The 24583-nt window shown below is 54.3% G+C and overlaps 1 protein-coding gene across 3 annotated transcripts in view; it reads left to right on the top strand.

The window, feature by feature from the left end:
• The first annotated feature begins 5875 nt into the window (after positions 1-5875).
• The window catches only part of PIK3R2 (phosphoinositide-3-kinase regulatory subunit 2), a 36498-nt gene continuing 17790 nt past the window's right edge, over positions 5876-24583 (top strand). For 2 of the 3 annotated variants that reach the window (XM_074939764.1, XM_074939763.1), the window contains exons 1-2: positions 5876-5972; positions 21005-21752. In XM_074939764.1, the coding sequence (XP_074795865.1) occupies positions 21413-21752 (340 nt within the window). In that variant the 5' untranslated portion in view covers positions 5876-5972; positions 21005-21412. The remainder of the gene's footprint in view (positions 5973-21004; positions 21753-24583) is intronic. The other variant, XM_074939765.1, reaches the window with a different exon arrangement.

The following is a 24583-nucleotide window of genomic DNA, read 5'->3' as shown; positions in this document are numbered from 1 at the left end:
ATTCCAGTTTCTTTGCGCCCCCAACCTCTTGTGCATGCCCCCCCCCCCCAGTTTGTGTACCATTGACCTCCATCTCACTTCCTTTGTCTCCTCACGCTTTCTGAAAGCAAGTTCTCTGCCTCCAACTGCAGACTCTTTGCTCCCCTCAGCATCACTGCTGTCAAGCTTCTTTCATTTCCAGCTATTGTCCTATGGCATCTTCTACAACCCAATCAACCTGCCTCACTCTTTTGTCCTACTCCTCTGGGTGGCTGCCATATCCCCCACCCCATCCTCCAACCTCTCTGATTTGATATCTTTCCCTTTACTCTGCTGAACTGCATGAGGCCTCCCAATCATGGCCTGGACTAACAATCTTGGTGACTCACTTGACGTGGTCTTCTTCAAGCACTGCATGCTCTCTCTTTCCCATCTCCTCCCCTTTCATTTCTGTTCCCTTATTTATTTGTAGTGTGGTAGTGCCTAGAGGCCCCATTCAGGGATCATGGCACAAGGTGCTGCGCAAACAGGAAGATGGTCCCTGTCCAAAGAGTTTAATCCCTTTCTCCACTCTCTGATTTCTTTCAAAATTGGGCACACTCTTCCACTTCCTCTTGCACAGTTCTGTGACCTCAAGCCTATTGAACTCCACACTACTGACCCTGTCACTTCCATCCTCTCCTGCCTTGTTCCGAGGACGTGCGCTACTCCAGCCTTCTTCGGTGTGTGAGATCTTGTCAACCACTTTTTCCCCAAACCTAAGGAAAAACCCTTCCCTTACTGCCTCCTACCCATTTCCTCTCAAACCTCTTTGGGGATGCTATCTGTGCCCTCTGTCCACTTCATTCTGGCTTCTCTCATCAGGGACAGCACTGACCACCTGGACAAATCAGAAAGCCTGGTCTCTATTCATTCCACTCTAGATATTTGAGCCATTGTCTTCCAGGCTTACTCTGTTTATGACTGGTTGTCATCTGTGGGAGGCCTGAGACACCCTTTGATCTGAAATTAATTTAGGATGGACAAACTGACTCTGGCAGCACCCTGGATCCTCAGAAACTTGCATAAATGATAAAGTGCTCACTAAACATGGGCTAGAAAATTGGATTCTGTATTTACCCTGGACAAAAATAAAACTCTGTCCCCATTTTGAAATGTATTTCCAGTGAGCCATGTCAGCCAGTTGCCAAATCCAGTGTGCTTCGCTGGCAGGTGAGCAGCATCTCATCAGCACTCATTTAAACATGGAACTGGGCCTGTTCTCACAAAATATTTAAAATATGCTTTAGCTGAATCTAGCTGCTCTGCTTTTCCACCCTACAAGAGTCATCAGCTAGCAAAAATGTGCAAGACGGGAAAGGCAAATCTTCCTCTTCCATATGTACACAATTACCTGTCTGACACCTACCAGCTGAGATGTGTCTGCACAAAATCACGCTTCCAGCTGCCTGTCTCTCATTGGCATGGATTGCAGTACAACAGCAAAAGAATAAAACACAGGCTGCTCCCACTGCCACCATAAAGCTTCCATTCTGCGGGGAAAAGATGTTACTTAAACCTTTTGGAGCTAATCATGTCTCTCTCTCTATTTTCCTCACTGCCTTCTGGGATGGTAGCTGAGCCGGGCATGGCAAGACTTGCTGCCATAAGCATCAGTGCTGGAATTAGGCCAGAGCTGAGCTTCAGTAGATTAAGGAGGAGGTCAGACTAAACAAGAGCCCCAGTATCTCTTGGGCAAAGATGACAAGTACATAAGAACGGCCATACTGGGTCAGACCAAAGGTCCATCTAGCCCAGTATCCTGTCTTCTGACAGTGGCCAGTGCCAGGTGCCCCAGAGGGAATGAACAGAACAGGGAATCATCAAGTGATCCATCCCCTGTTGCCCATTCCCAGCTTCTGACAAACAGAAGGTAGGGACACCATCCCTGCCTATCCTGGCTAATAATAATTGATGGACCTGTCCTCCATGAATTTATTTAGTTCTTTTTTGAACCCTGTTCACCTTCACAACATCCTCTGGCAAAGAGTTCCACAGGTTGACTGTGCATTGTGTGAAGAAATACTTTTATTTGTTTTAAACCTGCTGTCTATTAATTTCATTTGGTGACCCCTAGTTCTTGTGTTATGAGGAGTAAATAACACTTCCTTATTTACTTTCTCCACACCATTCATGATTTTATAGACCTCAATCATATCCCCTCTTAGTCATTTCTTTTCCAAGCTGAAAAGTTCCAGTCTTCTTAATCTCTCCTCATATGGAAGTTGTTCCATGCCCCTAATCATTTTTGTTGCCCTTTTCTGAACCTTTTCCAATTCCAATATATATTTTTTGAGATGGGGCGACCACATCTGCATGCAGTATTCAAGATGTGGGCATACCACAGATTTATATAGAGGCCATGATATTTTCTGTCTTATTATCTATCCCTTTCTTAATGATGCCCAATATTCTTTTGTTTTTTTTTGACTGCCGTTGCACATTGAGTGGATGTTTTTCAGAGAACTATCCATAATGACTTCAAGATCTCTTTCTTGAATGGGAACAGCTAATTTAGCCCCCTTCATTTTATATGTGTAGGTTTTCCAATGTGCATTACTTTGCATTTATCAACACTTAATTTCATCAGCCATTTTGTTGCCCAGTCACCCAGTTTTGAGAGATCCTTTTGTACATCTTTGCAGTCTGCCTGGGACTTAACTATCTTGACTAGTTTTGTATCATCTGCAAATTTTGCCACCTCACTGTTTACCCCCTTTTCCAGGTCATTTATGAATATGTTGAATAGGCCTGGTCCCAGTACAGACTCCTGGGGGACATCGCTATTTACCTCTCTCCATTCTGAAAACTGACCATTTATTCCTACCCTTTGTTTCCTATCTTTTAACCAGTTACCAGTGCATGAGAGGACCTTCCCTCTTATCCCATGACAGCTTACTTTGTTTAAGAGCCTTTGGTGAGGGACCTTGTCAAAGGCTTTCTGAAAATCTAAGTACACTATATCCACTGGGTCCCCCTTGTACACAAGCTTGTTGACCCCCTCAAAGAATTATAGTAGATTGGTGAGGCATGATTTCCCTTTACAAAAACCATGTTGACTCTTCCCTAACAAATTATGGTCATCTATGTGTCTGACAATTTTGCTCTTTACTATAGTTTCAACCAGTTTGCCCAGTACTGAAGTCAGATTTACTGGCCTGTAATTGCTGGGATCACCTCTGGAGCCCTTTTAAAAAATTGGCGTCACATTAGCTATCCTCCAGTCATCTCGTACAGAAGCTGATTTAAATGATAGGTTACAGACTACAGTTAGTAGTTCTGCAATTTCACATTTGAGTTCCTTCAGAATGCTTGGGTTCCATCTGGTCCTGGTGACTTATTACTGTTTAATTTATCAATTTGTTCCAAAATGTCCTCTAATGACACCTCAATCTGGGACAGTTTATCAGATTTGTCACCTAAAAAGAATGGCTCAGGTGTGGGAATCTCCTTCACATCCTGAGCCGTGAAGACAGATGCAAAAAATTCAGGTAAAGGGAAGAGCCTTCTGTCCACCTGGGAATATTGAGAAGGCTTTTCCTGCCTTTTAGTTTGCTGATCTGAAAGAAGACGGGAACTTTAACTCTGCCCTTTTAAAGTGACTTGTTTGGGTGAGCCTTGAGGAGCATGCTTGAGGCCCAAAATTGAACCAGTAAAAGCTGTATTCAGCCAGTCCCCAGTGCAGTGTGAGTGGTCCCATGTACTGTGGGAAGTTTGCATGTGTCTAGCTGTGTGTGTCTGTGCAGTGCTGCCATTGCTGGTGATTTTTTTTTTTTTAACCAGTGAAGGGATTTGCTTGGGGCTGGAGCAAGGCCCCCGACACACTGAGATGTTCCAGGCTCCCAGGGTGCTTAAGACCCCTCGTTGGCTGTCTTGTCCAACTTGCCTGCTTTCTAGGACAGAATAACCTCTTAAAGCTGCTACAGGCAGCGCTCTCTCCTCATCAACTCCAAGCCATTCTCGCAGGAGGGGGGGGCCAAAAGCCCAGCAGCTCAGGAGCCTCTTCCCTTCCCCTCCTGCAAACAAGGGGCACAGGATGGGTCCTCTATTTCTCCCCCACACACCTAGGAAGGAATGGGGGGGGTGCCACTGCAGCCCTGTGGGGGAGGGGAGTGAGCCCCAGGAGGAGTGGGGGTGGGGGCTGAACTGGAGTGGGGATGTGTGGGGCTGAATTAGTAGCTGGGCAGGAGATGGGGAGAGAGCACCTGCAGCAGGGACCAAACCCCCTTACTCAGTAAGTTTGGGATAGGGGCAGCGTAGCACCTGATAGACCAAACACACACGATTGTAAAAAACTCACCATGACAATTTGGGTCCCACACGTGCGGCTACTCCCTGCGGGGGACAGGAGGAGCTGTCAGCATCGAGCTGCCCCGGGCCTGTTGGCTCTCTGGATGCCTGGGCGCGATGCAGGCTGGAGAGCAGCCATGGCACCCCTCAATGACAACAACGTCACAGAGAGGCAGGGTGGGCACGGGGGGGGGGTCTCAGAGGAGGATGGTGGGTGCTGGGGGGTCACTGAGGGGTGCAGCTGGGGGGGGCTCTGAGGGGCGTGGAGGACGCTGGGGGGGGTAAAGGGGCTCTGAGAGGCGTGACAGGTGCTGGGGAGTGGTGGTGGGGTCACTGAGGGGAGTAGCTGGGGGTCTGTGATGCATGATGGGTGCTGGGGGGGCCACAGGGGAGTGGCTGGGGGGCTCTGAGGAGCGGGGTGGGAGGTCACTGAGGGGAGGTGCGGATGCTGAGGGGGTCACTGAGGGGAGTGGCCTGGGGGGCGGTGGGGGGTCACAGGGGAGCGGCCAGGAGGGAGGGTTCTGAGGGGTGTGATGGGCTATGGGGGGTCACTGAGGGGAGCGGCCGTGGGGGGGCCCTGAGGCGCAGGGCGGCGGGCACTGGGGGGTCACAGGGGGCGGCGGGGGGGGCTCTGAGGCGCGGGGCGGCAGGCGCTGGGAGACTCACAGGAGGGCGGGGGGGGCTCTGAGGCGCAGGGCGGGGCAACGGGCACGGGGGGGTCACAGGGGAGCGGCGGGGGGCTCTGAGGCGCAGGGCGGTGGGCGCTGGGGGGATCACAGGGAGGAGGGGGGGCTCTGAGGCGCAGGGCGGGGTGACGGGCGCGGGGGGGGTCACAGGGGAGCCCGGGGGGGCTCTGAGGCGCGGGGCGGCGGGGGGGTCACAGGGGGGCTCTGAGGCGCGGGGCGGCGGGCGCTGGGGGGAGGGTCGCAGGGGGGCGGGTGGGGCTCTGAGGCGCGGGGCGGTCACAGGGGGGCGGGGGGGGCTCTGAGGCACAGGGCCGCGGGCGCTGGGGAGCCCGGGGGGGGCTCTGAGGCGCGGGGCGGCGGGCGCTGGGGGGGTCATGGGGGGGCGGGGGGCGCTGTCCTTGGCGCTGCTGAGGGACTCGTTGCATGGGGGCGCTGCGCTGGGGGACCCTGCCTCGGCGGGGGGGACCCGGACCCATCCCCGCCCGTTCTCTCGAATCACCCTCCTGCCAAGAGCGGGAGCGCGGCGGCCGCTCGCAGACGGACACGCCGGTCTGGGTTTCGCCCCCGGAAGCTTGTGCCCAGATCGGCGTGTCCGTCTCCGGGGCCGCCGGGCTCTTTTCGGGGTTCAGGCGAACCCGGCTCCCGCCACCCGCTGATACTTTAAAAAAATGGATGTGACGTAACGGCGGGGGCGGGGGGGGGCGGACTCGGGTGTTTCCGCCCCTGCTCGGGACTCGCCGTTGGCTCCGGGAAGGGGGCGGGGTTTTCGCTTCGGGTGTCTCCGCCTTCGCTCGCGGGTTTTCGGGAGAGGGCTCGGGTCGTTCCGCGGCACCTCGGCTGTTTTCGCCGGGCGGGGCGGGGCGGGGCGGGGCGAAGCGAAGCGAAGCGAAGCGAGTTCGCCGAGCTCGCTGCTGCCTGGCTGAGGCTGGAGGGACGTGGGGCTGCGGCGGGGCGGATGGGGCTGGCGCCGGCGGAGCGGTGGGTCTCGGGCCCGGTTTGTGTGACTGTCGGAGCGTGGCTGGGCAGGCGGCACGTCCCCCAGCCGCGGGGCGGGGCGGGGCGGGGCGGGGCGGGGCGGGGGGGGGGGGTTGTGTGCGTTGTACCCCCCTGCCCGGGGGGGGGGCTATGTGCACTGCACCTTTTGCCCTGGGGAGGTGGGGGAAGGTGAGCTGGGGGGGTTATGCGCACTGCACCCCCCTGCCCTGGGGAGGTGAGCTGGGGGGGGCTATGTGCATTGCACCCCTGCCCTGGGGAGGTGAGCTGGGGGGGGCTGTGTGCACTACACCCCCTGCCCTGGGGAGGTGGGGGAAGGTGAGCTGGGGGGGGCGCTGTGTGCACTACACCCCCCTGCCCTGGGGAGGTGGGGGGAAAGTGAGCTCGAGGTGACAGCTGCGTGCATCGCAACCTCCCATCTCAGGGTGGGACAGTGGGGGGAGAGGCTGTGTCCATTGTATCCCCCACCCTAGAGCGAGGTGGGTACGGCTGGATGCGTTGCACCGCTACACTTCAGGGAGATAGTGCATGCATTATGCCATGCCATCTCCTGGAGTGGGAGGATGGTATGAAGTGACTGCTGTCTGCACTGGGCTCCCGATGCCAGGGGGTGCTGTATGCGTTGCAGCCATCCCAGAGGAATGCAAGAGCCCCCAACGCTCAGAGGAAGATGTGTCTTGGGTGATGATGCTCTTCCCTCCGGGGGCCATTCTCAGTTTGCCTGAGGAGGGGGGTGCAGGGACCTTCCCCGGTGCTGTCCGTTGGCTGCGGGTACAGGGTAGGCTGGAGTGGTTACAGGGGGATTTTGAATGTAAAACCCCAAACTCATGTTGACTCCATCTGCCTGGCTTTTTACTTCCTCAGAAACCATGGAGTGGGTCTTGGCTGAGCCTGGCAGTCAGGAACCTGGCCCTGAGAGGCAGTGTATGTGGAGGGTGTTTCTGAAGCCTTGTTCCAGGCTCTGGCTGGGGACAGGCAGGCTCTTAGCCATAAAGTGGATTTGAAATGGCTGTAAAATGAACTTGGAGCGCTGCCCAGGAGAGGTGTGCGTGTTGGTGATGTGAGTGGTGCCAAAGGCCCCGTCTGGGATCTGGACCCCACTGGGCTGGGCCCTGCGCAGATTTGAAAAGAGAGAAACCCTACTGGGGCTTAGTGTCCAATGCACTGAACAGAGCATGGGGATCCAACAGACAAGCAAATGAGTGGGGTGGAGACTTGGCATGGTCCATTGTGGCCCTAGAGAGAAAGTTGGTGGAGCAGGCAGTGACATTTGCCTGTAGAGGCCTAGTTTGGGGGGGAGGAGGATGGGATCCTAGCTGAGCTAAATGGCCTCTGCATGCAGACTACATGGAGATTGCTGCTTGCAGCTCTGTCTGACTTTTGTTGTCATTTTAGAGGCTGGCTTTAACCCTTTGTGTCAGGCGTGATAGTGCAGCTGCCTGTAAATGGGGATTGTGGGCATCCTTTTTGCATATGGCAGAATCCTGGAGCCTGATGATAGGAATTCACTGGTTCTGGGGGTCTCCAGGCAGAAAGCCTCTTTCTTTGGCTTGTCAGCTGTAGTCTGGCCTCCTGTGTATTAACGACTGCCTGGCTTGGTTTCTTAGTCATGTCTGTTTGGAAAGTTTAACATTTTTAAAAAATGGGAATAATGGCCGGGCTGGGAGAGGGGCGCCTCTCTCCCCATCTGTTTGTGTTAGCAGCTGGGCCATTTTGCGTGTGCTACCCAGAAGTACTGGGACCAACTTGAAATGATTTTGTAAAATGAAAACTGAACCCAGGAAGTTGGTGGAAGGAATTATTGCTTTGATATGGACGGCTACTGATGAACACTTCTTAAACTCATTGCAGCTGGAAGATTGATCCAAAGGGATGAGAAATGTAGCGATTTCTCTTACTCTAAACCCAAGCAGTCCTCTTCCCCATGTAACATTACAAAGTCCTAATCTATGCATCATAGATATCTGCCTTCTAAAAGACAGGGGCAGACCTGCAGCAATTCTGACCTGTTTATAGTATATTTTGCAGTTTCATTTGTCAGATTGTAGGGACGCTCTCATTCTCTTTGGGAGGAACTTTCTTCTGTGTCCACTGACTCCCAAGGCTGATGTTTAACACCGGGGTGGGGAATAAAATCTTGTGGAGTTGCGTGGGATTTGGCTAGCTGAGACTCTTCTATCACTGCCCCAAAATGAGCTCCCACAAAGTGAGAAGGTGTGAGGACCCTGAAATGATATGGCTGCTTGCTTACGCTGTCTCCTTTGGATGCTAAGCAGCCTTTCTAGTGACAGGAATGGAACAGTGGCCTCCTTTGCTCCCCCATTAATATATACAGCATTATTTCTTTTATTTTTAGGGCAGTTCTCAGAACCACCAGGGATTTCACTCTGTGACTCTTGCTGCAAGAGCAGAGAACGAAGACAGCTGAGTAAATACAGCCTAAATAATTTTTCTACTCCCCCTCCCCTCCCCCCCAAGTTTAACATGGGAGGGTAAAGTAGTGTGTTAGCCCATGCTGCAGTCACTAATGTCTCCAGGATGTGGGAAAGGTTAGGTGATAGTTTGGTTTCTTCTGCGATTATCTATTTGTACTCTGACCTGTTGGACTTGCTCTCAGATCCTGCTGCGGAACTCAAAGTAGCCGTTACTGTGTCCCCAGCTCTCATTTCTTAAGGTACTTGCGTCTTGGGTACTTCTAAGGGTAATTACTCCAGACCCCTTATTTTGAACTCAGAACAACATTCATCAACTTTGCTCTTAGAATGGGAAAAAATCCTGCCTCCCTCAGCCAACTCTTGTTGGACCAAAAACTCTGGGTTGGGAGAGAAGCCACAAATCAAATGGAATCCAATGAAGAATGGACCTGGCTGCATCAGTGCCTCCGTTGAGGAATTGATGCATGTTTCCAGTGGAAAATATTTATCACATTGGAGGCTCCCTTAGTTCCTGAAAGAGGATCTGGAGCGGCTGCTGCCTGAAGTCGATGTGATTTGAGTAATGGGAGATAAGCTGAGAAAGGAAAAATGAACTCTGAGTTAGACTCTAGCTCCCTCAGCTCAGTAACTTGTGCATAATTCCAAATATTTCAGGGAACAAATAACATTATTCCCAACAAATGCCTCAGCTGAAAGAGTGTCTACAAGCTTTTGAAAGATTTTCTTATTGGCTTTGGAATTGTAAGTGATGAGTGACATATCCAAAATACAGTTAGCCTTTTACTTCTGAAATTAGGTATTCCAGGAAACCAGACATGCAAAGAAGATGCTTCTAAAATGGGGGTGATTTACTCTGGCTACTCAGGGATGCAAATTAAGGGATAACTGAGCAATGGGACAGTTCTAGCAGGGGCACTTTTTTTTATTCCTTTCCAAACATTTCAGATACCCCTTCATGCCCACAACTTCAGTAACAAATCAACTGCAGAACGCTGCATTAACACTGCAGAAGTTCAAGCAGGAAGCAGCCTCCCCTTAGCATACACACAGAGTAACAGTCATGGACAGGACGCTCGTGGTCCTTTGTGTCCATGCTCTTGGCAGGAGGAGGCAGCCAGGTTCAGGAAACTCGGTCTATGAGTATATCGTCATTGCAAATGAAAGGTGTGTTCCTAACTCGGGTTAGCAGCTTGAGTTCATTCGAGCAGCTAATCTGAGTTAGAAGCTGAGTTGCTGGGTCTACACTGCTAGTTTAACCCGAGCGAAGTACACACCACTCTTTTTGCAGCGAAGATACTCGTAGTCTCTGGTGAGAGATTATGTGAAAGCAGCTAGCGGGCCGGGACTGCAGCCCACACACAACAAAGGCATCCAGAGGAAGAGGCGCTTGTGGTGCTTGGCAAGGAGTACTCACTGCAAAGGCCACTAATCCTGAACCTGGGTATTTCATGTCACGGGGGACCAAGGAGGCCCCCAGCATGCCTGGGAGGGTCATGACTGTCACCTGCCAAGAAACTGGAGAGCCTCAAACAACTTTCACCTTTCAGTTCCCACTTCTTTTCTGTGGTGAGAGCCAGTAATTCAGTGTATTGCAGCTTCCGTCTGACTGTGCAGATACTCCCCAGGTAAATGCTTCTCACTTTCACTCAGGTCAATCCCTCCCTCGTGCTGTGCCCATCCCAGAGTTCTCGCCTTGTCTGCTGTCATGTCACATCTTGCTCAAACTCTCCTATAAAGGGGCTCTTTCCAGTGAGGCCTCCCTGGAACCTCACCCTCATGCTGTGATCTCATCCAGCCTCAAGCTAAGCAGGGTTGTGCCTGGTTGGAACTTGGATAGGAGACTGCCAAGGGAAACCCAGAAATGGCGTCTGTGAGTGGTGCTCTTGTGAGTCAGTACTGAACCAGCGCCTGGGGATGGGAGCGCTGTACTGTTTGGCATGTTATCATGAAGACAGTCATTGTTTGTCTGTGTTGCAGTAACACCTGCAGGCCCCCATCAGGGCTCTGGTTCTAGGCGCTGTACAGAGACAACGAAAAGATGGTTCCTGTCCGAGAGCGATGGGAGTTAGTCTGCTTAGGTGCCTGGTGGGATTTTGGTGCCTAAAGACCTTTGAAAACGTGGCCCCATGACCGTCAAGTGTTTAGAATGAATAGAGCTCCTCTCCCACTTAGTTTTCAGTCCTAGATTGGAATAAAGGGGGGAACAAGCTCTCCTGCTGCTTCAGCTCCCCGTTGGTTTCCCAGCTTTGAAGGAACTAGTCCAGCTGAAGACAATGCTCTCAGGGCACTTACTAGCTAACCTGACTCCCAAAGGAAGTGAGGCGCAAAAGCTTTTCCACACAACAAACTGGAAGTGTTCCCAAAGGGAAGATGTAAATACCAGCGCTCGTGCTATTGTAGTGACCGAAAATAAAACAGATGTGTACTGCGGCACGTGACATAATTCTGGGTCCGGTTCTGTTCAATAGCTTCATCGCTGATTTGGATAATGGCAGAGAGAGTGCACTTATAAAGTTTGCGGATGATACCAAGCTGGGAGGGTTGCAAGTGCTTTGGAGGATAGGACTAAAATTCAAAATGATCTGGACAAACTGGAGAAATGGTTTGAATTTCATCCTATTTATTTCAATAGGGACAAATGCAAAGTACTCCACTGAGGAAGGAACAATCAGTTGCACACATACAAAATGGGAAACGACTGCCTAGGAAGGAGTACCGGGGTAGAGCAATCTAGGGATCATAGTGGATCACAAGCTACTTATGAGTCAACAGTGTAACACTGTTGCAAAAAAAGCAAACATCATTCTGGGATGTATTAGCAGGAGTGTTGTAAGCAAGACATGAGTAATAATTCTTCCACTCTACTCCGCACTGATAAGGGCTCAACTGGAGTATTGTGTCCGTTCTGGGGGCCACGTTTTAGGAAAGATGTGGACAAACTGGAGAAACTCCATAGAAGAGCAACAAAAATGATTAAAGGTCTAGAAAACATGACCTATGAGGGAAGATTGAAAAAAAAAATGGTTTGTTTAGTCTGGAAAAGAGAAGACTGAGAGGGGACATAAGAGTTTTCAAGTACATAAAAGTTTGTAAAGGAGGAGGGAGAAAAAATTTTCTTATTAACCTCTGAGGATAGGACAAGAAGCAATGGGCTTAAATTGCAGCAAGGGAGGTTAAGGTTGGACATTAGGAAAAAATTCCTACCTGTCAGGGTGGTTAAGCACTGGAATAAATTGCCCAGGGAGGTGGTAGAATCTCCATTACTGGGGGTTTTTAAGAGCAGGTTGGACAAACACCTGTCATGGATGGTCTAGATAATACTTTGTGCTGCCACGAGTGCAGGGGACTGGACTCTCGAGGTCCCTTCCAGTTCTGTGATTCTAAGATTGAGACACATTTACATTATCTAGCTTGAGCTGACCTCAACAGCTAGATGTTTTCCTGCAATTCTGTAATTAAAAGAGCAGCAGCACCCTTTAACTCCTTAGAGCTGGAGAGAGAGCTCATTGGCGCAGTCTTGTTTTTTGTTTAAAAGATTTTAGGAGATTATAGGAAGTTTAGGCTTCAACTTAGGTTTTCATAGTTTCAAATTTAACAGTAAACAGATTTATTTTTAAAAAGAAAAATGTTTACATAACTGATTTAAATTAAAAAAATCCAAATGTGTTTATTTTATCTAGTGTTATAGTCTCCCACACTGCGTGGGGTTTGGGTGGGGACTTTGGGCCCTGGGGCTTTGGAGACTGCTTGCCTGCTCCTGATTGGGGTATGTAGGCTGGCTTGGTGAAGAGGGGGCGTGATGGGAAGTTGAGCTTTGGTACCCGGGTCCGGGAGCCCATACTCTGTGTGGCGGCCAGGAGAGCAGAGTTGCTCCGTCGGCTGTTGGGGGTTTGGGGCTGGCTATTCTGGAGGTGAGGGGATTGGGGCATGAGGAGACGCTGGCCTGGTGGTCGGGGTTGCAGGATGGGATAGACCCTCTCCGAGCAGAGGATCCTGGTCTCAGCTCTTCAACAGCTGATGCTGCAGTGTCTCCCCTGGCCTGCTGGGGCCTGTGGTGGCTGGGCTCTTAATCACTGTGGTGTCAGCGCCACCCCTCTGGCGGGACAGGAAGCAGCAGGGGCAGTCTGGGCTGGAGCTCACTGTGAAGGAGTCAGGCCCCTTTCCTGGCCCGCCCCCTCCAGGACGGGACCACCCCACTAGCCACCCCAGCAGAAGCGGGGATGCCCATGTCAGCCTCCCTGCTATGGGACAATCACAGCAGTGCGGTGGGGGCTCTCTGGCCATGCATGTCTCTTGAAACTCAAACGTCCACCCAGGACACTGCCAGGAATTAAAAAAACAAACAAACCCAAAACCCATGCAATTTTTGCAGCCTCACCTTTGGGACCTTTGTGCTGTGGCATGGAGTGGCTACTTGTGTGCTCCCCAGGAGAAGCCTGGTGGTGAGGGAGGCAGTCAGTGCATGTGTTCAGAACCGGCTTCCACCTCCAAGTCAGTGGGGGATTCTAGGGACTATGGGTTTTTTGGGGGCCGGGGAAAACAATCACTGTCTTTACACAATATTAAACCACCTCCATGCTGAGGGCATGCCCCTGGGACAGGCATGTGCATGGCCCCTATCCCTGGCTGACTGCCCTGCTGTGGCACTTCACTCCCAAGCGTTGGAGCTGCTGGTTCCCTCCAGATATCTATTTATGGGATTTGGCACAAAAGCCCCATCCCTTAGCACAAATTCTGTCATCTGCTTTCCATTGGGTGCCAAGGTTTCCTGATCTGTGGTTGCCGCTGCGCGCACACAATTAAGCTGCTTTCCTGGATTTGTGGCGGGATGTAGAACAACTGTTTCCCCTGCAGAGGACAGGCGCAGACACCGGAGATGTGGGCTTGTTTGCTTTGAATAGGCTTTACCTGGCCCCTGCTGCACAAACGGCTGGGTTGGCTGAGCCAGGAGAGTGGGCTGGTAAGGGGGTTGCTTTAGCCCATGTCTGAATTCAGTTGAGCTTTACTCTTGCGCATTCGAGCGAATGCGTTATTGTCCGAGGCTCTGTGGAGGGGAGGCAGCATAGAACGTGGTCTCCCTCCGAGTGTGGGGGGGGAGGGGTGTTGTGTGGGGGCACTTAGTTAGTGCACCACTGTGGAAGAGCAAACACCCAGGCTGAAGGGAAGATGTCAGGGTAAGCCATCTGGTTAATGACACCCCCACGCCTTACCCTCATGGAGCTGTGGATCCTCTGTCCGGAGAGACTCCTTGCACCACTGTTGGTGTTTGCCTCCTTGCATCCCCTTCAAAAACCAAATGGGGCACGTTTCTCCCTCCCCCATCCTGACTCGAGCATAGAGGTGCTTTGTTGTGCCTAAAGCTTTGTGCTGGGATTCCCAGGGATGTGGTAGGTGCTTTGTTCCCCCTTAGCAAGAGAGGCGCTAACCCCAGTGCGCCTGTTCTCCATTCTGCTCCAGGGTTCTCTGCTGGGACTTACCCTCCACGGCAGAGGAGAAACTGGCACATTCCTTGGCAGCTTGCGCCCTTCCTGGCATGCAGCAGCTGCACGGCGCTGCTCAGACCCCCTGCTGCTGGGGCACTTGCCACCGCTTTGCTGACTCTTGGCTGTCCCCCCCACATCAGGCAGAGTTCAGAGGGGCGAGGGGCAGAAAGCTGAATTTAATCCTCTCCTTCTTTACGTTGTGGAGTATGAAGTAATATTTTCCTGGCTGGAGCTGGCTGAGTTCTGGAAGCGAGAGCTCTGTTCCGCTCAGCGGCTGCCGTGCCAGGACAGCGTGAACTCGCGGTGCCCTTGCCTGGGCTGCAGCACTGTGGTTTGAGATGTGCCTTTCCTTCCACCGTACCACCGGCTTGCTCACATTCATTGTGTTCTTCTGGCATCGAGATTCTGGGATCCAAAACAGGTCAGAGCTTCTGCAGTTCTCAGTGGCGCTCCAAAGTGGCTCCCATCCTATAGCTTAGGATTTCTTGCAAAGTGGGGCAATTTTAAACAGTTTGCTGTAGCCTACTCAATCAGAGAGGAAGGAGGGTGCGTGGTTAGGGCTTATGCCCTAGGACATGGGAGACCTGGGTTCCAGCCCCTGCTCTGCCCCAGACTCCCTGTTTGACTAAGCCGCTCTGAGCACTGGGGATAAGGACGCTGATAAATACCTTGAAGATTGTGAGGCGCTCAGATGCTGCCGTAGTGGGAGTCAGGTGGGGCTAGACAGCGGTTTCCCCACCGTCCCAGTGCCGGGGCTCAGAGGAGGATTTCACTCTGGTGTTTTAAAGGTGCTTTTATCGCAGTAGCCCCATAGGGGGCCAGGTGCTGTTCAGACACATAGTACAGGATGGTCCTGCCCAAAGAGCTCATGGTCAGTCTGTGCAGATTACGACCTGCTGCTCACCTCACAAAGCTGCCTGTGCAGGGGAGCTTTCTGTTCACGCTGTTTCACAGGGGCAGCCAAAGTTGCAGGATTACTGCAGGCTTTGCTCTGCAGAGGCCTCAAGCAGCAGGCGGGGAGTCTGCACTTGGATATTGTGTGTGCTGTTTAACTGCTCTGGGTGTGTGACAGCCTCCCCGGCCAGAGGAGAATAGGGACTGCAGGCACTTCAACCAGTGCAGGGAAAGGTTCACTGTATCCTCCACTGAAATGCTGCTGTGCAGCTCCGTACCCTGCACCCAGGGGACTCACAAGGGCTCTCCCTCTGCCTGCCACGGCGCCCCAGGGAGCTTCTCTTCCCCTTCTGCCAGGGTGGAAACACACTGGTGTGTCACAGGGTGGTTGTGCTTAAAATGCAGTCCTGGAAATGGCCTGCTTCATGGTGTGCCGGTGGCCTGGGTGTGAATCTGGCACCTAATCAGCAGAGAGATTCCAGAGGAAGTGCCTCCCTGCAGTGGGTTGTCCCCTCCCACACCACCTGCATGCACAGTCTCCCAGATCGCAGGTTTGGAGCCAAAGCTCTGGCAGGACTTGGCGCCTTGGTTAAAGTCACAAGCCCAGATCCAAACAAACCGGGGAGCCTTGCAGTAAGGCCGGTCTGCGTGGCTCCGTCACTACCCGCATCCAGGCTGACGGCAGCAAGGGATCCCCCACCATTTGGCGCTCAGGAGATGCCCATAGGGATGGGGTATAACATGTGGCCCGTGAGGCCAGAGCTGAGGAGGCCTTAGGAGAGCCAGCCGCTGGAGGGGCACGCTGTCTTACCGCTACGCCCATGCCAAGGAGCCACTGTTGGGAATTAAACCCAGGAGGGCAAACCCAGAGCGCCTCTGTGGAGTGAGAGGTGTCGATCCTGTGACAGTCTGTGGTTTGATTGGCTTAGAGGGCCAGCCTGAACTAATCGGAAGTCCCCCTCGTTTGGAAGAGGAAGCTCCTTTGTAATGAAACAGTGTGTTGTGAGTTGCCCTGTCGCCCCATGTCTCGGGGGGGGGGGGGCTGTGGATGCCACCCCATGGCTCTGTGTCTCTGTGGTTTACCAGGTTGTCAAGTGAGGGGTCACAATGGGAAGAGGAATGGGAGGTGCCAGCAAGCATCCCTTGGGTGGAACTAACGATCCCAGAGGAAGAACTTGCGGTTCTGGCATGAACCTGGCCTAGCTGCAGTTAGGATGAGGCTGGCTGTGGTGGAAACCTCGTTTGGGGTCCTGGGACAGATTGCTTGCTGCTGGTTGGTGAGGCCAGCTGTAGATGCAGAGTGTCTTTTGCGTGACTTTTGGCCACCGGTGAATCATGAGCCTGTAGTCACAGAACTCAACAGCTAGGGAAGAACCGGCTCCTTCTAGGACCTGCCCCTGGGCAATGGTGTGGCTGGGGTTTGCATGGAACATCATGGGCCCCTTTGGGGGCATCAGACTAGGGCAGAGCTTTGGGGGCATGAAATCCTAGACTGTGCCATGCAGACCGGGAAAGAGTCTCGGGGCCAGACGTTAAGGGTGGGAACGTCAGGACCCGAGGGTCCCAGACCCTCAGCTCTGCACCAACTACATTAAGAATTCGCCCAAGTTCCCATGTGGGGGAGAGTTGGAGGTTTTGACAGGGGCAGTCTCCTCCCCCCAGCTGCACTTGGTGTGATGCAGTGGGGTTATTGCTGGGGAGGGTGGCAGTTTGTCAGCCTGGTTCAGGTTTTGAATCTAACAGAACTCGCAGGTACCCAGCTCCTGGCTGAGAGGAGCCTTCGCTTTGCTTAGCGGGAAGAGGGTGCAGATCGCTGCCAGACAAGTGAACTCATGGTTAGAGACATTCTCCCCCCTCGCCTTAAGCAGTGTCTTTTGTGGCCATCACCTTGCTGTTTCCTATCCACCGTGTCTCCTCCTTGTGCGTCAGAACCCTGTCTGGTTCATAATCTGTTGGCCGCCACAGGTCTGACGATACAAAGTGGGGAGGGTCTTATAGAAGGTAGAAATGGGGTCTCTGAGCTGCATGCCCACTTGTTCTTGGGTCTGTGGAAGCTGGTTAACCTCTCTCTAGCTGTCCTCGTCTGTGAGCTGCTGTGTTAACTCCCAGTCTGTAAAGCACCCTGAGACCTGCACACATACAGAGGGGTGCTCCAAGGCTTCAAGCCAGTTCCCTCAGGATTAGAACAAAAGCACCAGCAGCTTTCAGTGGGGCTGGCATCGGAGTCCAGAGGGATGTTGTTCAGGGTTTGAGATTTCCTGGGTCCTGGTGAACGTAACACAGAGCTGTCTTGTCTGTGTACCAACATGGAGCCTTTGGGTGTGAGTAACTGAATGGTTTGTCATTCTTTCTCCCAGGGTTCCCAAAGCCTGTGTCAGGAAAGCGCTTGGATTTGGGCAGAGAGCTAATGCTGTTCTGGGGCTGGAGTGGAGCTCATTGCTTTTGAGAGCAAAGGGGAAATGGGGTGTGGTGCTTGGAAAAAGGTGTCTGTAAACACCCCCCTGCCCCAGTGATACCAGATATCCAGGGTGCTCTTGTGGCCGCATGACAGTAACTTGGATACTCTGTTGGGCGCAGAGGCTGAGTTGTCTTGGGGAAGCTGGAGGCAGCTGGTGTCTGGACAAGTCCCACGTGAGTGAGCACAGAACCCTGAAGGGGAAATGGTAAGAGCTGGACGTGGGACTAGTGCAGTGAGCTCTGACTGGGCCCATCAGTCTGACGAGCTCCTGGGATCAAAATCCTGACCCTGAGCGGGACTCTTGTGGGTTCAGAATGAGCTTTCTGCTCTCACCAGGAACTTGGTAACTGACAGACACTTTGATGTTACCACATCATTCATTTGGTGTCCCTGCATACTAACCCAGCCCAGCTGGGGGCCAATGGTGAGCCCCAAACAGACCCATCTCTCTTGGTCAGTAGCAGCTCTGCAAAAACACATGGCTTCCTCACAGGGCAAATTTAAAACATCCATGCATTTCTAATTATGGGAAGGAGCCTCTTCGTGCCTCCATCTCAGCAGCGTTTGTTTACTCCTAAAAATAGCCCTGGCTTTTGCTAGCTGGGTTCGTGCTGGGGGCTAATCAGATGCTTGCTGTCGAACGGGCTGGTTCCTGTGACCTTCAGAAGTGCTGCTCCGAATGCTGTCAGCGTGACTCCATAGAGACGGGGATGTGCCATCTGAGCGCACCTCGCACAGTCTCCACTGCTCCTGTAGCACCTGGAGATTCAGGCAGGGTCAGGGCTCTGTTGTGCTGGGCACCATGCGAAGGGAAAAGGGGGTGTGGAGATGGTTCCTGCCCAGAACGCCCTGGGCCAGCACCGTAGCCATTCTGCAGTCCCTCCGTGGCTGGCTTCCAAGCTTGTGCGCGTCTTCTGCCTGCAAAGAGAACTTGTCAGACGCCAGGGTCGGAGGGCCAGTGAAATCTGGAACCCTGGCAGGAGCTGGACTCTGTGCAGATGGTGAGCGGCTGGAGGAGCTAACTAAGAACAACAGCAAAGGGAACAGAAACCAGAAGTGTGTGAACACTGCTGAGGGGAAGGTGCTGTTTGGGGCGGCATGTGAGCTGTGTGGGGCAGTTATTGTCACTGTGTTCGCTGAGTGCCCAGCATGCATAAGTGTGATGACGGTCAGTGGGGAGTTTAGACTGGACACTGAGTCCTGCACCAGAGCTGTGCCAGGCCATGCAGTAATGTCCCGTGGGAAGGCAGGGAGCCCTATCACTTGGGACACAGACTGTTCAAGACGGCCCCTAGGAATGGAGCGAGCCTGCACTACCAGGAGGGGGGGATGGGCCCTGCTAGGAGTCCTCCCTCTCCAGGTTAGCTAATTCAAAAGGCAGAAACCTCAGCAGCCATAAGTGGGGGCTAGTCCCTTCCCCGGCACAGCAGCTAGGGGCCAAAGCTACCTAGTGGAGCATGGCGATTAAAGGGCCAAATGTGCTTTAGCTGTGGGGACGCTGCTGGCTGCAGCCCATGTGCCCTGCCACAGCATATCTGGTCTGCAGTGCAAACGTTTGCAGCTGTCAGATGCCAACAGGCTGCAGGTGGGTGGCTCCAGGCTGCTCCTGCATCCCCTCTGCATCCTGAGAGCATGTGGGTCCTGCAGGCTTTGTTCTAACACACATCTTACGATCGGCTTAAAGCCAGATTAGTTAAACGTGTGCTGGCTAGCTTCATTTAGCTTGTGCCAGGAAACGTATTGATGCAGACTCACGTAGTTATCCCACTTACTAGGTAGCTGCCCCTCTGCCCCCTCCCAGCTGGAGCACACCCCCTTTGTGGTGGGATCCCACAATTCTGCCATGCTTGGCCAGGCCCTGGGCTGCAGTCCCCTGCGATCGCTGGCTGAGACCCTGCAGCTCTCTTCCCGCCAGGAGCACTGCCGGTGGTTCATACGGTGGCCAGGCACAGCAGTCCTTAGCTAGAACCGAAGCATTTCGAAGCCACCAGACTGGACACGGAGCTGTTGCCTGGCCCTTCCTTGCCTGAGAGGGGCTTTTAACCCTTTAGGGTTCTTCTGTGTGCCAGGCTTCCAGCTTTGGCAAAACCAGCCTTGTCAGAGGCAGGATCCTTGATGCAAACAGCTGCCCCATTGTCTTTCAGTTGGGTGCTGAGGGCTGCTTATCTAGATCTGTTGTCTTGCTTTCCTGTTTAGGTAGCTCAATAGCGTGGCCATACGAACACCCCCGAGTTACACAACACTGTAACTTTACCTCCCTGCCCAGGTTGTGTGCATGCAGATAACCCGACCTGCTCCTGGGGGTGGCTGCAAGAGGAAGATGGAGCTAGTGTCAGATGGCTTCTGGCATGGACCTCTCAAAAGCCGCTTGAGTAGCTAATAGGAATGGCATCCGGACTTCTCAAAGACATTAAAGACTGGAGGAATTCCGGTTTGAACTGCTCTCGGTAGCTGCAGACATTCTAATGCCACTATCGGTTTTGATTCAGCTGCGTGTCCTGTAGAAACGCCGCGTCTTACCCCGAGGGAAGCGGAGTCAAATGGGAAGCTTGGGCACAGCTAGTTGGAAGTGCTGTACGGGTGTGTGGGCATGCCATCGTTTCTCATTGGACTCAAATGATCGACATCTATTCTCTCCAAATTAAAATGCTGTTAAAAGTTTGTTCCTTTTGGCTGCTTTCTGGGTCAGGCAGGCCCCATGTTCTTCTGCTCTTTGTATTTTTGAATCACTTAAAGGCAACTGGTGGCTCTCAAATTCGAGTAGAGTTGAGGGCGTTAACAATTCATTTCTTCCTAACTCCCTCCCCCCTCACCTCGCTCTGTCCAAGAAAAATCCCCCCCTCCCCCACATCGCAGGCACTTGCCTGCACTAGGTATCCAGCAGCAGAAGTGGTTTTGCTTCAACCTAATCTTTGAGCCTCTTCTGTGTGGCAGCTGCCAGGCATTTGATGAGCCTGTAGACTACAGGTGCAGAGACTTAGGCCATGTCTACGCTCTGGACCCTGCAGCTGGGCTGGTGTAGCACCCTAGCGTGGAGATGCCCTACAGTGATGAAAGGGGTTTTTCCATCACTGGTGGTGATCCACCTCTCCAGGTGTTCGGTGGAAGAATTGTTCTGCTGACACAACCCCATCTGCACTGGGGGGTAGGTTGGCATAGCTACGGCTGTGGCTATGTCGATGTAACTTTTCTGTGTAGGCCAGGCTTTCGTGGTGGTGATCTCCAGAGATTTCTTAGTGCACAGGAAAACATACATTTGTGAAACATATTCCGTTTGATACAAGAAGGAAATTGGTGTCAGGTTCTGGGTGGTTGGAGGGCTCCTTTATCTGTTTGTAAACGTTGCTGTGTAAAAGATCATGCAAACAGGAAAACAATGAATTACTTTCTGCAAAGTGCTATCAAAGAGAGCAAACTGCAGACAGGCAAACAAGGCCCTGTGTTCTCTTTGTCTTGCAGTTACCTTGGGGTTGCAAGTCCCAGGCAGCAGAGTGATTCTGCAGTGAGCAGGGGCTTCTCTCACGCTTTTGCAGTTTATGGATCAAGTCAGTCCCATGCTCTGATGTTCCTGTGCTTGGGATCCAGGTGTCAGTAAGGGACTGACTTGATTGCCTAGTGCCTGGAGTTTGTTTTACTGAAGTGGTTAGCATGGCGGGAGCGGTTTGGATGTTGGGGGCATGACAGGAAGGGCCGTGCTCTGGAGCATTTGGCCGTGACGTAACAGACCCTCGTTCTTCCCCCTTCCAGGTTCTGGGAAGAGAAGCGGGAGCACACGCCATGCTTGGCTGGAAACACGCTGTCCCCTCGCCCTACGGACCCTGACACACCTGCCCCCTTCTAGGACTGCGGAGCCCTGAGCTGCCCCTTTCTTTGCTGCATGCCCAGTCACGAGTGCTGGATTATGTTCGTCGCATTCTCCCTCTGCTCCATCATTTGGTTGAATCGTGGCTTCAAGTTAAGGAAAAGGGGCTGCACTGCAGCGTGCGTGGGCGTGTGTGGGGCTGTCCTCACCAGGCTTCGCTCGTCCTGGCTCGTGCAAAGATGTTAAACCCACAAAGAATGGTGCAGGGCGAGAGCAGTGCCTGAGCCCCCTCCCTGCCTCTCCACGTCCCGAGCAGCTGGCCCCCGCACCAGCTGCCCTGTGCAGCAGAGAAGATGGGCAGCACCGAGGGCTTTCAGTACCGCGCGCTCTACCAGTACTGCAAAGAGCGTGACGAGGACATCGACCTGCTCCCCGGGGACGTCCTGGTGGTGAGCAAAGGGGCCCTGCAGGCCCTGGGCTTCAAGGACGGAGACGAGCAGACGCCCAACCAGATTGGGTGGATCCCAGGCATCAATGAGCGCACCAAGCAGAAAGGGGATTTCCCTGGCACCTATGTGGAGTACATTGGGCCCGTGAAAATCTCCCTCCCTTCCCAGAGACCCAGGGTGCAGAGACCCTTGCCAGCGACTCCTGGGGCCAGCACCTCCCGCATGCAGGAGGTGCTGGAGCAAGGTAAGCCCTGCCCTGCACAGCAGGGGCTCACTAAGGTGAAGCTATAAGGAAGTACGGCTTCTCTGCCTCCTCCTGGCCCACAGAGGCTCCTCCTCTCCAGTGAGGTTGAGAGTGGAACATGCTGTGGGGTGCTCTAGTGGTTAGAGCAGCAGACAGGGGGCCAGGACTCCTGGGTTCCAGTCCCAGCTGTAGGCCCTCATGTGCTCAACCCCCTTCCCCGCCCCCCTTAGCAAACTGAGACTGTGCCTTCCAGGGCTGCTGAAGGTTAATCCGCTTCTGTGGGGCCTGCTGGAGGTGCTGATAGTGCAGATGCATTAGTGATAAAATCCCCACGTCTGGGGAGGTGTGGGCTGGGCCCCTGCCTGCCACTGTTGCTCAGCTGTGGTTTTACTCTCACAGCACAGGCTGGGAGGTATCATGTGAGCTCTTTCCCTCACCCCATGGCCTCTCATCCCAGACAGGCCCAGAGGTGCAGGCATCCAAGGGGGGCTGTGTCAGATGCAAGTCGTGGGATGGATTTCCATCCTGCTGAAGCACCCTCCGTCCCAGTGCTGCTGCGCCTGCATCCCATGCCAGCCACAGGAGCCGTCGTGTGCACCCAGCCCCCTGGTCTTGAGTTTGTGCAGGTGCTAAATAGCCTCTGACCAGGCTGTCCTGAGTACGCTGCCCAGCCAGCCAGCCAGCCAGCCAGCCAGCCAGCCAGCCCCCCCCCCGGTTTTCAGCTGGGTTTGAACTTGGTCAGCCGCAATGTGCCCCAGCCACACAGTGCAGGGCAGTGGGCCAGCCCCCGGAGCTCCTAGGCAGCATGTCGTGCCCCATGCAGTGCTGTCTGTGTGCGAGGGCCCTGCACACGAGGATTGTGATGGCACACTCTGGGCTTGGGCACAGTGTGCATGCCCTGGCGTGCAGGGCTGTATGTCCTGACCATGCTGCTCTGTGTCTAGCCAAGAGCACGGAAGGAAGTTTTTCTGTTAATCCTGGCGAGGCCCCAACTGTGGGGGTGGGGAAGGCGGTGTGGGGGGAGGAGGACGGGGTAGGCAGAGGTCCTGCGGGGGGGGGGGGGGGAAGGTGCGGGTCCAGCCGGGGGGAAGGCGGTGTCGGGGAAGGACGACAAGGAAGGCGGGGGTCCGGTGGGCGGGGGGAGGTGGAGGGGAAGGTAGTGTAGAGGGAGGACGATGGGGAAGGTGGGGGGTCCGTTGGGGGGGAGGCAGTGTGGGGGAGGAAGGCGGGGGTCCAGCGGGGCAGGAGGTGGAGGGAAGGCAGGGGTCTAGCGGGGCGGGGAGGCTGTGTCAGGGGAAGACGACAGGGAAGGTGGGGGGAGAACACCCCCTGCAGCAGGAATTCCGGTTCCCGCTGACCCTCGGAGCGCTGCCTTTCCGTGCGCTGGGTGCTGCCCCGTTCCTCGAAGGTGCTTCTGCCAGCAGCGCCTGTGTGGGCAGGGGGCCGTGCGGCTCTGGGTGGCAGGAGAACCTGTATCTTGGTGTGTGCCTAGGAAGGGATGGGGCTTGGTGCGGCATTCCCAGCGTGGCCGTGTGCACTGCGGGGCCCCAGGAGGGTGCAGTGGGGAGCGTTCAGAAAATGCTCCTACAGGGGGATCGCTGGGAGCCGTGCAGTCGGGCTGCCAGAAAGATCCGCGGCCCGACGACTCCTGCTCACAAGCTGCAGGTCCAAGGGCTTCCCTCCAGCCCAGGGCTCGTTCCACGTCGGGTGTGCTGGCCTCATTGGCCCGCAGGCCTCGCTCTCCTCGTGAGGCAGCGCGGCCTCCCTGTCCCCAGCAGGCCTGGCGGAGGTGCGCTCGGCCAGCTGGCCCTTGCGCTCCGCGCCGGACGAGCAGGTCAGCCCAGGGGCGCTGGCTGGGGCTGTGCAATGGGGTGGAATGTACGGGACCAAACTCCTGGCCTATTCTGGCTGGAAAAGGGGCCAGAAATACAGCCCGTGCTTCCAGACCGGGGAGTGCTGGACCCTTTGAGGACCAGGACTCGGCCGGCGCTCTGACGCGTCCCCTCGGGCTGGCCCCAGCCTGTAGCCGGAGGAGAGCGTGTGCGCCCAGATCCAGGGAGCTCTGGCTGCTCTCCACATCTCAGCATGGGGCTGTATTTGAGTTGAGACAGGAAGGTGAAGGAAGGTCCGGGGAAGCAGCTCTGAAATCCCCCTTGCACTCCAAAGGGGCGTTCATCTCCGCCGCCTCCTCCTCCTCCTCCCCTGGTGAGCAGCTCTGCAAAGGGAGACTCATTTCAGACTTGCGAGGGCACTTTATGCCCAGCAGGGCGGGGCAAATGGTTGGAGATTGAGACAAACATCTTGTGAGAAATCCGTCTTTAGGAAGAGGCCGTGGTAGGATTGGTCTGTTGTGGCCGTGCTGGGGACGCGTAGCGTCACTGCAGAGCCCCGTTGTCTGCTCATTACCCATCTCGGTAATTGTACTGTGGGGGGCCTGGAGCTGGGGGCTCAGAGCCTGGATTCCTGGGTTCTGTTCCAGCTCTGCCACTCGCTCAGGGTGGACAAGCCCCTTACCCCCGCCGTGCACCTGTGTGAGGCGTGGCTGTGGGGAGAGGTTAAGTGACTTAGGGTGAAAGGCGCTCATGGGCACAGGGCTTTGGTGGCAGCAAGGAGATAAGGGGACTGTTTTCATCACACTGCATCTGGTGTGAGCGGCAGCCCCCGGAGTGAAGGGGCTTAGCCGGTGTTTGCCCTCTGTGAGGCGCGCGTGCGGAAAGGGTAGCTCGGGAATGTTTCCGCTGCTGCTGTGTGAGCCGCCGTGGTCCCTCCCCAGCCTGGAGATGCTGGCGACTGCTGCTTTCTGAAGCAGCACATTCCAGGCCGGCCACGTG

The sequence above is a fragment of the Natator depressus genome, chromosome 25 (assembly GCF_965152275.1).
Source record: "Natator depressus isolate rNatDep1 chromosome 25, rNatDep2.hap1, whole genome shotgun sequence".
NCBI lineage: Eukaryota > Metazoa > Chordata > Testudines > Cheloniidae > Natator > Natator depressus.
Note: the sequence above shows the minus strand (reverse complement) of the source record. Positions and strands in the feature narration are given on the sequence as shown.